Source organism: Antechinus flavipes, chromosome 3 (genome assembly GCF_016432865.1).
Source record: "Antechinus flavipes isolate AdamAnt ecotype Samford, QLD, Australia chromosome 3, AdamAnt_v2, whole genome shotgun sequence".
Classification (NCBI taxonomy): Eukaryota; Metazoa; Chordata; class Mammalia; order Dasyuromorphia; family Dasyuridae; genus Antechinus; species Antechinus flavipes.
Genome location: NC_067400.1, coordinates 560,789,157 through 560,802,733, shown reverse-complemented (window position 1 = coordinate 560,802,733; position 13,577 = coordinate 560,789,157). Strand labels below are relative to the sequence as shown.

At 32.7% G+C, this 13,577-nt stretch overlaps 1 protein-coding gene across 4 annotated transcripts in view; it reads right to left on the bottom strand.

Moving 5' to 3' along the window:
• The window catches only part of ZMYM4 (zinc finger MYM-type containing 4), a 122,053-nt gene that overhangs the window by 69,743 nt on the left and 38,733 nt on the right, over nt 1-13,577 (bottom strand). For all 4 annotated transcript variants that reach the window (XM_051987656.1, XM_051987653.1, XM_051987655.1 and 1 more), the window contains exon 3: nt 4,789-5,313. In XM_051987656.1, the coding sequence (XP_051843616.1) occupies nt 4,789-5,313 (525 nt within the window). The remainder of the gene's footprint in view (nt 1-4,788; nt 5,314-13,577) is intronic.

The window sequence follows — 13,577 nt, the reverse complement described above, 5'->3', positions numbered from 1 at the left end:
AATTCTTTCTTTATTGTCCTCTGAATATTTTTCCACCTCTAGCATGCTGCTTTTGCTCAACCCATTTCCACCATTACTCCCCATCTATCAGAACATTTTCCCACCGATTTAAACACATTCATTTTTTGAAGAATAAATTCCACTATTGTTACCTTACAGCCATTATTTAATCTTGAATGATTAAATCTTTTTGTTTTAGCCTTCCTGTTTACTTGTACCTTCTCAAGCATGTAGCAAAATGCCTTATAAATGGCAGGTTAATGAAGTTTATTACATTTTCTCAATTCTTCAATTCCTTGAGACCTGAGATTATCTGACTAAATCTTGTTTTCTCTGTATTTCCAGTGCCAATATAGTACAACAGGCACTTAATAAATGTTTGTTAACTGATATAAAGACTGTGCCTTAGTAATGTCTATTTACTATTATTTTCTATGGCAAAAGCACTAGGACTTTTCCTTCTCTTTCTACATATTTTAATTTCTTACAAAAATTCCTTTTGCTAGCTTTTCTTTTCCTTCCAAGAGCTAAAGCATCTCCTAACATGAAAACTTTGTTTATTCAGACCCACTAATCAGGCATGTGATTAATTCCAATATGAAAAATACAATCCTGAAGAATTTTTTAAAAATATGTGTGATGAATACTTATGAGTTTAATCCTCCCTTCCTTAATAATTACACATGATCCTTATATATTCATTACAGCACTTCTGTAAGATTTCTACTTAGCATACTTTATAAACTATTCTTTTATACATTTATAAAATAATGAAATTATATATTATAAAATATGAACTCAGATTTTTAACTTCCATTTCATCTGAATTAAAGATATCTAACTTTACTTCACTATACCAGCTGTCAGCTATATAGCTGACCAAAATCTCAATCATTTTTATCATCTCTTTTAGAAGAGAAGTTTTTTGAAGCCCAGAACCACATCTTTCAGTGTGTCCAAATATAGTACCCAATATACTATGAATGCCTTATAGATGTTATTAAATACAGATCATCCTCAGACCTTTCATATTCCTGGATGTTGCTCCACAGATGCTATCCAGTTTCAATAATTTCCTGGATATCAAAGTCCTGTTAAAATATCATTACTAGAGATGAATATTGGAAAAAGATGTAATGTGGTTAAATAAGTAGCCTATCAAAGAACATTTCTTTAAATAAGATGAAACTGATCTTGTAGAGACTAAGTTTATAAATAAGAAATAGCTATTAGTAGTTCATTAATCAATGTACTTGTAATTCTATGATAATGGATACTCATTTTGGAGTTTCAAAATGATTGTTTTTGAGATATTATTCCATAAAATTATGTAGTAGTTCCTGCTAAAAAAATCTTAAGCAGTATCAGTCTGTGGAATTCACACATATAAAAAATATTCAAGCACATTCTTTCTTATTAATAGGCTTAAAGTATTAAAAATATGGTATAATGAAAAAAGCAATGTCTGGGGCAAGATAAATAAGTTTTTGGATTTGGTTCCTGATTCTATTAGTTCTTTATTAGTCATATGATCCTGTCATGTAGTCATATAGTCTCAGTTTCTTCATCTGTAAAATGGGGAATATCTATGCAATTCATTTCACAGGATTGTGAAAAAAATATTTGTAAACCAAAAAGTACTACATAAATCTGAGTCATTTTTCTTTCCTATATTATTCCTGTAAAGGAACAGACGATTATAACTGAAAATCCAGGTTGAAATAAAGACTCTAATTAAAGAATTTTATAAGACCTTATTCATCATCATCTCATCTTTAGTCATAACAAATTATTTAGGTCTTGTTTTTATTTTCTCCCATAAGTAATGGTAACCTAAAGTTAATTTATTAAATATTTGCTTGTTATCTATATGTAGCTAACAAATAATAAACTTGAAAACGTATCTGGCCACTAAGTATTAATAGATGGGGCTTTCCTAAATAAGAAAATTTTTAAAAAGAATTTTATAAACAATGAAGCTCAACTAAACTTCATGTTTTGATGGTCAAACAAAATGCAACACAGAATTTGTGATTTTCTGCCTTTCCATGCAAAGCTGGAGCAGAAAGAAAAAGAAATAGTGATTAATAGTATTTTTCAACAGAGACTATAGAACATAGTCAGTTATCAAGGGAAGAACAAGAATAAAACAATTAACAGCAGGCTTTCACAAAATTCAAAATCTTAAGGCCATTTCAACCTTAATTTAAGAACATGTGAGTGCTGAAGAAAAATGACTGAGTTAACTAGAAATATATCAATGTAGCCTTAACTGGGAAATCTTTTTTATCTATCTTTTGAGCTTCTCATTTCCCAGAATCATAGTTTCACATCTTCTTTTAAGCTTCCTTGGCTGGTTCACTCTCCTTCCCCAGCCTCCTTCATTCTCAACTTTCTTATCTTTGTCCAATTGAGAAAATAGAGGTAATCAGATGCAATCTCCTACTACTCCATGTTTTCCACAATTCTAACTTTTAAAAAGTATATACTTATCTATCCTGTCTTACCTCGGAGGATGAGAATGCTCCTCCTGTTTATCAAGGCAAACTCTCTGCCACTGGTCCTATCCTATTCTCACTCCAATTTCCTATGACCATAGGCCATTTAAAAAAAAAAAAAAAGGAAAGAAAGAAAAGAATAAAAGAAATCAGCTTGGCCCAAAGATCTTTTACATGCACTTTCACCATTTCCCTCTCCACTATTTTTTCCTCTCTTCCTTATAAGATTGCTCAAGTCTAAATTCTTTCCTTCATCCTGCTGGTTCTTTCATGTTGTCTTCTTCCTCTTGCTACCCTTTTCCTAGGATTATCCCATAATCATCATCTCCACCTTCTCACTAGTCATTCAATCCTTCAAACTTTCATACTAGTTGCCATTCAATTAACTATTCTCTTTTCAAGGCACTAATGACAGATTTTGAAATGGGGAAAGGACCTGAGGTCACTTAGTAAAAGGCCTTCCATTTAACAGATGAGGAAACTGAAACCCAGAATGGCTGACTTTGTCAAAAGTCAAATCTTCCCAGCCCAAATCCAGTACCTTTCCATTGTACCATGCTGCCTCTCAAATACAAGAATCACGTTTTTCCCCCCAGTCTCCATCCTCCTTGACTTCTGGAAGGGTTCATCACATTCTGATCTCCCATGGTCCTGCACTTTTAGAGGTGTCCTATTTCTCTTAACAATTTTTCTCTATCCTTTACCTGCTCCCCACCATCCCCCTCCAGGTGGCCCTTAGCCTACTTCTATCCTAAGACACTCTCTCCCAGGCTATCATTCACTTCCACAAGTTCAACTGTCATCCCTACAGAGATGCCCTAGTTTAACCTCTCTAACCAAAACTCCTATCCTGTGAGTCTATACTTGTGCTAGATTATCTTCATTTGGATGACTCAACACCTCAAATTCACCATGTTCAAAACCAAATTTGTCACTTTTTATCAAAAAGTTGGTCTTCCAAACTTTCTAATTTCTATTCATAGCAACACCATTTTCCTTGTTATTCAGACCTCTATTGTCAGTTATTCTTGACTCTTTAGAATTATCTTTGAATGCTTAATCCCTCTACTGCTATTTACTGCATCCTGTGGATTTTACTTCACAAATGTACATTCCAAGTATGCTCATTAAAGTTAGTCTAGTTTAGACTACTTTGAACTCTGTAAAAAAAAAAAAAATTTTTTTTTAAAAAACAATCTTCCTCTTTAGGCCATGGGGTTTTTAATCTGGAGTCATGGACCACAAAGGAGCATATGGATAAATTTCAGAAGATAAATTAACTTGGATGGGAAATTTTTTTTTGATAACTATTTTATCTTATTTGTTATTATTCTGAAAAGAGAAATCCTAGGAGGTCCATGACATAAAAAAAGTTTAAGAAGCAGTGCCCTAGAGGCAGCAAGGTAGCAAAGTGGAAAGAGTATCACCCTTGGAATCAGGAGGATCTGAGTTTAAATTCAGCCTAAGAACATACTAGCTATGTGAACCTGGGCAAGTTCCTTAATCCTTACTGCCTCCTCCACCAGCACCTACCCTCAAAAAAAAGAGGAAGTCAGGGAAAATAGTGCTCAACTTCTCTTTAATCTATCCTAACTCTGGTTCCCTGGAATTCTTCACCAAAATTTCCAGTCATTGCCCTTAACAATACTGATCAGATAATGTTCCTAGCATACTATTTTGACAATATTACTACTTTAATTAAAGATCTTCATTGATTCCCCAGGAAAGTATGTTACCAAAAACAGTATTAGATTGTTTTTTCCTGGCATTCAAAACAGGTCTGGCTTCAACATCGCTTATCTCAACATACCAGAGCCCTACTCACCTTTACTCTTCCCCAACCACATTCTCATCCCAGCTTTCCCAACTTTGTACTTTTGTACTTTTTCTCATGGTGTCTCTCTTGCATAAAAAGAACTTCACCCACCTTCACTTCATGAAATTATTCCCTTTTTTCAAGACATAACTGAGACAACTACAATATTCCATAACCCAGACTTCTACCTAATTGAAATTCTTTCTCAAAATTCTTGATACAATCGAATTCAACTTTTCCCTTTAAATTTAACATTCTAACATTTACACATTTATCTGTCTTATTTCATTATATGGTCAAAGTTTTATGGCTTGTTTCACCTGGTATCCTCAGTGCCTAGAACAGTTCCTCATGCATAATAGGTCCATGGCAAGTAGTTGCTGAATTAACTACAATCAATTATTTGAATTGACACTTCATCTAGTTCTTGTTTTCTCTGTCTTGTAGTTTTATTCCAACACATTACACTATTACCTGCTTTATCAAAAAAACTGCTTTTCAACCTGGAATCCACCTCTTTATGGGGTTTATCCAACCGTTTTTCACGTTCTTGATAAGATATGTCTCTATTTTTCTCCTTTCCAGAAAATGTCTCTTTGTTGTTTTCTCTTGCTAGACTAAAATCTTTCCGAATGGATTTAAATACAGAACCCTGATCAAATTGTTTAGGGAAGTCCTTTTTAACTTTATTTTGAATATGTATTTCTTTTTCACTGTCTGATTCATGCTGTGTTACTCTTCGATCTACTTCCAAACTATCAGCAGCATGAATTGCAGGTGTGAGATTGTCCTTTGTACTAAAATCTTGTTCTTCCTCATTGTCACTAGCAACAACTGGAATCCCTGCAAGATCCCCAGAGTTCAAAAAATAATCATCTTCATCAAGCAATGAATTTTCAGATCCTGTTTGATTCGGCATTCCATAAGACATGCTTTCAAGAGTGGGAGTTAAGTTGTGGTCCATGTCTTCAGACATTTCTGTATCCATGATAACGCCACCTTGAAAAGTAAAAAATTGCTTAGAAAAAAATTTGGTAATATTAAAGTAGACATTTATAAGATTTTATAAACATTCAAAGTATTATTTTATCTAACAAGAGATTCATCCAATTATATTGTAATGTTAAAAGTCTTAAAACAACCTTTTAAGATAAGTATGGTATTTATTATATGTAATTTGACTGATAAGAAAAACCTTAACAGAGAGTCTGAGAGACTTCTCTAAGGTTGCAAAGAAAACAAAAATAAGAGACAGAACTAGAATCCATACCAAATGCTCCTTCCCATGCTGTTCCCTTCAACACTTAACAGAAAAATGTACTTTAGTTACTTTATAGCAAGATTTAAAAGGACAATAAATGCATATAATGCCTAAATGAACAAATATAAATGTTTAATCCTCATAATTGTCATCACAGCAGTCAGCAACAAATCCTGATTTGTGCAGTGTTTGCTATCTTACAAAACAAAACCTTTATTTTGCTGTTGCAGGTGATAGTTACCTAATAATAAGTTATAAGCATCTAAGCAAAGTACCTATTTAAAAAACATGAATTTACTTAATAACTATATAAGGAAAGCAGGATATACTTTTGAAATTCAAATACTGTTTAAATAAATTAACTGCTTCAAATTTCAATTAATCTTCACATTTCATAATACCTTTAACTTATAACAAATAAAGAAAGTTTCTGTTTTGTATAGTTCTAAATGGCAAGTATTCAAAAATGAAACAACACAGAAAATTATTTGGAAATCATGGCAACTAATGAAGAAGTAGAAAATTTTTAAACAAAATTTAGTGGATTTTAGTATCAGGATTTTCATGAGGTAAGATGAAAGGTGGGTAATGTTGATCTTGAAAAGGTTTCATTCCAAAAGCAGTTATTATATAGACCTATCACTTTTTTACTGTATATACACGATTTCCTACAAGTTTAGTGCATTTTTTAATCATAAAACTCTCCTTTTCAGGGTTGACCTACTGTCATTTCTTCATCTATTAACTCCATGTTTCTCAAATTTATAGTTCCAGACCATTATCTTTCCCCAAGGTTCAAATTTCTTTTTTCAAATGCCTATCGATTATTTCCTTTTGTTCCCCAAGCATATTCAAATCTTCAATCCTTCAAGGTTACAAGATTTCATATTGTCATATGAGCTCTATTTTACCCAGAGTCTATTCCTCAGTTCTGTAAGAGAGAGATGTTTAGGCTTATTAATTCTTCGAATCAAAAGGCATTAAAGCTAGAGTAAATCTTAGAAATCATCTTAACTCTCTCTTTTTCAGATAAGTAATCAGAAGTTTCAGGGGTGACTTACTGCAAAGCTTATAGATTGGTAACCCACTGTTGTAGTTTAATCATGTCTGACTATGACACACCATGGACCACACTGTCCATGACATTTTGTTGGCAAAGATACTGAAGTAGTTTGTCATTTCTTTCTCCAATGCATTAAGGTAAACAGAGATTAAGTGACTTGGCCAGGCCATAAACTCTTCTGAGACTCCAGGCTTAGTGGCTGCCTCTATTAGGACTCATATCTAATGCTTAGTGTCTTCCACTATTATCACACAAAGAACAAAAGTATATCCTAACTAAATTAGTAAATAGTTATATTCTCTGAAAGGGGTTCAACCAGAAGCAAGAATTTGTTTTTGCCATATTACTCCTTCTACCAAAGCATAACATGACCCTTCTGTAATTTATTTGATGGTCTTTATGAGTCGCTGAATCAAATGGTGGAGTGGGCTGAGGGAGAGGAAGGCTAAGCTAGTGCTGTTGAAATCGAACTCATTTAAAACCAAACATTTTATATCTGCCTAAAATCTGTATCTTATAAATCTGTTATTTCTGTGACTGATGCACTTATTCTACTGGTCTCAGAACTTTAACCATCCTTAACTCATACTTCTTCATTCCATACTCAATCACTAATTCCTATCCATTTTTCCTAGACTTCCACTCGAAGAACTAAACTTCATATTGCTAATCTCCCTTATATACTATCCTTCAGACATTGCTTCAAAAAAAAAAAAAGAAGAAGAAGAAGAAGAAGAAGAAGAAGCAAAAATCTTATGTTTGTCTCTTGACTGTAAGATAAAGTCCAAATTCTTTTGCTTTACATTCACTTTACTTGTCCAACCTCACCTACCTTTATCTCCTAACAAATTCTCTAGTGTGGCCAGAAAGTCTCCAAACTGCATTTCAAAAATATTAATCATGATTAATTCCACTTTTATATCTTGGTTCATATTGTTTTCCCAGCACAGAATTCTCTCCTCAGAGGTAAAGCCTACAGACTGATGAGGTACAAGACACAAAAGCATGGAGTAATCCAGAATGTGAATTCACAGGTTCAGACTATTTTTAAATCATGGGACATGGCTTTATTGTGATACTATGTTAACTGCTAATTCATTAGGAATTTTGCCCTCTTACTAAGTGTTATAATTAGTTCCTAATGAACTAGCAATTAACAAAGAGGAAGATGGGACCTTTTATGAGAAAAGACCTTAAATAAAGTATGATAACTATGATAATTGCATGCATCAGCAAGATTACAGATTATCATAGTATAAGTTAGGATTATGCAAGATAGTCCTTGAAAGAGACAAGTATAGTTTGACTTCCTGAATGTATACAGTAACTGTGCTATCATTATAAGGTAGCTCTGTCTATACAAGATAATTTGGTCAAAACAAGAAATTCTTCAGGGTCAGTGTGTTCCCAAATCAAGAGGAAAATAGAAAGAGATGGCATTCCTCATTAGGACTCACTTAGTTACTGGGTTACTGTCAGGTTCATAGTATTTTGCTGCGGTCTATTAGCTTCATCAATTCCACTAAAGATTTCCCTCTCAGATAACATTGACTGAAAAGTTATAATGAAACAGCTTGATCTGAATCTTGGACATAACACTGGTGATATAGGAAAAGGATCATCTGATTTAGAGACCTTTAAGAATGTCTTATAATTTCATGGAGGAGAACACTAAAGCCTAGAGAAGAAGTGATTTGTCTAAGTTCACAAGGCAGTAAGTCAAGAACCTAACTGATGTTTGTTTCATCATACCCAGTCTTATCCCCATGAATGAACCACTGAAAACAATTTCTCTTGATAGAGCCAGCTGAGTGGTGAAAAATGAAAAAGTATTAATAGAATTAAAATTAGAGTCAAGAAGACTTGAGTTCAAATTCCATCATACATAGAGGCTATACGAACCTAATCTAGTCATTTATTCTCTCCAGTTTAGTCTGCTTATTTGTAAAATAGGGAAAATAATAGGTATTTGCCTCCTAGGGTAGTAATGTGGATAAAAATAAGTAACATTTTATAAAATGCTTTGCAACCTTCAAAGCACTAAATAAATATTAGATATTACTATCCTTATTAAAGACCATTTTCTATAGTAATCATTACTTTGCTTTAGGTGACAAAAGAAAAATGTCATCTCTTTCTGCAAATTCTCTATCTGACCTTCCCCTACCAGATTATGTCCCAATAGAACAGGATTCAAAATTAAGAATGTCCCCTAAGGGCAACTAGGTAGCACAGGGGATAGAGCACCAGCCCTGAAGTCAGGGAGGACCTGAGTTCAAATATGCTCTTAGACACTCAACACGTCCTACCTGTGTGACCCTGGGTAAGTCACTTATCTCCAACTGCCTCAGTAAAAAAGAAAAGGAAAAAACGTCCCTGAGGTGGTTACTAGGTAATTTATCATAAAGGTAGAAGGGACCTAATCACCACTCAATTTAACTTTTTATTCTGAGTTTATATTAATCTATCTTTCCCTCAGTTTCTTCATCTATAAAACTAGACTAAGCCGGCCCCTGAAGTCCCTTATTATACAACCGATCACACCAAGATTAAAATGGCTTTGTAAGCTTTAAGTACTATATATTATGAACAATTCAATTGTTCTCACTATCAAGAGAGACTAAACATTAATAAAATCCCATTATAACTTAATCCTACCAATTATCCAAATTAGGGCAACACTGGTAAATCAATAGGATTCATTTTCCTTATTCTAGAAATCTATCATTTAATTAGGAATATAATAATGATACTGTAGTTGAGGGATAATTCACTCATTTCACCATTAGGATCTCATTTTATCATTAGAACCTTAGCAAAGAAACCCAACCAGTAAAGAAATACATATACTACACCTCTCGTGATGTCTCTCATTTACTTTGAGATATTACTCAGAATTCCTGGCAATCAGATGGTATAGAAGATAAAATATTGAGTCTGAAGTTAGAAAGACCAGTTTTCAAATTCAGCCTCAAACACTCAAGTCTTTGATCAAGTCACTTAACCTGTCTCAGTTTCCTCATCAATAAAATGGTAATAACAATGGCACCTACCAGCCTTCCAGGATTGTAAAGATCAAATGAGATAATTGTAATTCTCTTAGTACAGTAAGTACTATAGACTACAGTACCATAGAAATGCTTATTCCCATCCCCTCTTTCATGGAGTATTAGTTTTTTCTCATTCATTTTTTCCCAGAAATGCTTACTAAAAACATGGTTTCACAAATTAAAGGAAGATAACAAGTACGATTTTATCTCAAGAAATCATACAATTGTGTTATTAGCCATCTGTTTAATTTCTTTTCTCTAGTAAGATTACATAGTACAAGAGGGGAAAAATAATTGTAAAACCAAAGTTTAAAAAGTTTGATATGGCTAGGATTTATTTCTTCCACATTAAAACATTACATAAGGGTTTTTTATTGTTTTGAGTTTGTTTGTTTTTTGCCATTGAAAGTATTGCTAGCAAATATAATTATGATCTAAAAGATGCCAAGCCCATTTAAAAGTCGACCAAAACTTTTTTCTAATTTCATAATACAGGCATAAAAGTATATGTCAAAATAAAAGACAATGTATGAAGAATAAATCTTAAGCTTTCTATTTCACAAGATAAAAAAAGAATCCTATCTGTAAATAAGTTTTTCAGAGGCTTTTTATTTAAGCAAGCTATTCCAGAACAGAAAAAAAAATGCTGTTTATAGAATAAGTGGAAGAACCAGCTTGAAATGCAAAACACTCATGCATGACTAATTAATGCTAACTCACCTGCAACTCTACACACAGAAATAAGTAAAGAATGTAGAATTTTGAATAAGTTAAAACACTAAGTCAAAGACAAAATCATTGCCTATTACCGACTATTTGGTAAAACTAGAAATCATTTGTTCATCATGACAATAACAAAAACAGGACATCAAAATACTAATATTTTTTAAATGTTAGTTTATACTTGAATGAACTGATTAAGAAACAAAGTAGAAACAACAGAAGAGTATACATGATTAGCATAATATAAATGACACCACTAAAAGAAAGCTGAATTCAAATTAGATGAAATGACTAATACTGGTTCCAAGGACAGATGATACAACATACCTCCCTCCTTTCAATATGGGGGAAGCTATGGATGCTGAGTGTTGCAAATGCTGACAGATTCAGTAACTGTGATGACTGGTTTTGCTTGACTGTGTTTTCTTTGTTACAAAAGGATTCTAGGAAACATACCAGGAATGATTCTGGTATTTAAAAAAAAAAAAACCCACCACCACCACCAAAACATCAATAAAACTAAACTAAATCTAATGTTTAATTATATGGGAAACTCAAATTGCTATAATCAGTTAATAATTTAAGGACTTATTTAGACTGAAGATGATATGTTTTTAACTTAGTTATACAATCAAGGAAAAGAACTCATTCTGTAGTCATGTCATTCAAACTCCACCAGAAGTTTCAAAGATCCTAATCATAAAACTCCTCTTCTAAATACCAATACAGTTCCAAGGATGCCCTAAATGACACATAAAATGCCACCATTTCTAAAGAATGAATACAAGAGGTGATCCCAAGAGCAAAAGAAATAAAAGATCAAGGAAAATAGACTTCAGCACATTACCTACAAGAACTTTCTTACAAGTACTGCAATAAAGAAATATGAACTGTTATGGGGGGGGAGGGGGAAGTGAGCTTGTCATATAGTAAGAAGGAGGAATAAAAGACAGCTACAATGTTCCACTGTACCTATGAAATTTTAAAAGACTTATGGAATATTATTGTTCTGTAAGAAATGACCAGCAGGATGAATACAGAGAGGACTGGCGAGACTTACATGAACTGGTGCTAAGTGAAATGAGCAGAACCAGGAGATCATTATACACTTTGACAACGATATTGTATGAGGACATATTTCGATGGAAGTGGATTTCTTTGACAAAGAGACCTAACTGAGTTTCAATTGATAAATGACGGACAAAAGCAGCTACACCCAAAGAAAGAACACTGGAAAACGAATGTGAACTATCTGCATTTTTGTTTTTCTTCCCGGGTTATTTATACCTTCTGAATCCAATTCTCCCTATGCAACAAGAGAACTGTTCGGTTCTGCAAACATATAATTGTATCTAGGATATACTGCAACATATCCAACATATAAAGGACTGCTTGCCATCTAGGGGAGGGGGTGGAGGGAGGGAGGGGGAAAAAATCGGAACAGAAACGAGTGCAAGGGATAATGTTGTAAAAAAAAATTACCCTGGCATGGATTCTGTCAATATAAAGTAATTATTAAATAAAAATTAAAAAAAAAAAAGAATTTGGTTTCAGAAAAAAAAAAGAAATTTTAAAAGACTTGGAGGAAAGTCTCTAGCACTTTCAGTAGACTCTTTTTTTGGTAGAAACAAACAAGGGTCAAACAAGTATAAAGGGCTCAGAAGGTATGTTTAGGGTCCAAATAGTAATCTCCCTGATAAAATCACAGATACAGTCAAGTGTTCAATTGTGTCAGTTACACAAAATGTAACATAAGCAATCCAAAATCCAAACACACACACATTTTTATTTCTGTATAGCCTGCATTTCCAGCATTCACTTTTTTTCTTCATTCTTTAAACATTCTATCATTATTTAATCCTACCCCTAACTTAATCCAATTAAAAGGTATAGTTGGCAATCCTACTGGAACTGTGAAGACATTTCCTACATATATACTAATAAATTATCATATTATGATGCATCAAATAAATATGACTCCTACTAAGTTTTGTTACTAATATGTTTGAAAAGAATTTTGGTTTTGAAATCACCTGCTCTGGCTTAAATTCTCTAGACCTCAGTTTATTCATCTGTAAAATGAAGGAAGATAAAAATTCTTTCAGGCACTAAATTCAATGAATCAGGAATGTTGTTAAAAGAGATTTGATAGGTGAAAGGAAATTACTTTCCACAACAAAGCAGAAACAGCTTTTCTCCTTTGAAAAATTAAAAGACAACTACCAAAAATACCTATCTTCAAGATTTAGCTGAAGATCAAAATAATTTTCAAAACAGTGTCTAAATATCTATTCACATTTTTTAAACCCTGAAAGTTAAATTTTTTTCATTTGCAAATGTATTAATCAATTACATCTAAAGCACACAAGAATAAGGTACTACTAATAAAGGGGCTTTAGGTAATTGCTTATACAAAGATTTTTTACCTTTTAACCCTCAATAAAAAGAATCCATTTACATAACAAATGTAATTTTCACAGGGTAGAATTAAATGGTCTATGTTTTTCTTTATTCCATAAAATATAATTATGAAGAGGTTAAATTCATTTTACAATTTAATTTGTTTTCAAAGTGTTGCATTTCTTTCTTAGGAAAAAAAAAATCAACATTTTGAATCATAACAGATAAACTGAATTACAAACCAGAAAGGCATAAAAAAGACTATTAAAAGTATGTACTTAGAAACTATGTGGAAAAAAGAAGTTCCAGAGAAGCAATTTTGTGCTCTGATTTAGGGGGACTGATTTCATAGGTCCTTGGCACTTGAATGACGTGTTAATTTATAAATAAACTTGCCTGTGGTTGTAAAAAGATCACGTATTTTCATGACCAATAGGAAATTAAGCTTGTAACTATCCAGTATTTAGGAACCGAGACATAAGTCTCTAAATTTATTTATTTTATAGTCATAACTACAAGTAATGCACAAGAAAAAAAATGCTACTGTATGCATTGCCAAATATTAAAGCTTAATTTTTTATATGCTTCTACCTTCCTTTCTGCTCTTTTCCTTTTTTCTTCTCAATGCCTACAGAATTCCAGTCTTACCAAAAGAAAAAAAAAATCAATCCTGATATTAAAGGATTATTAATTAGTGATAGATTAATAATATTATGTTACATAAATCTGTACTGTACTTCCTTCTGTACTACAATCTCAAACCTTA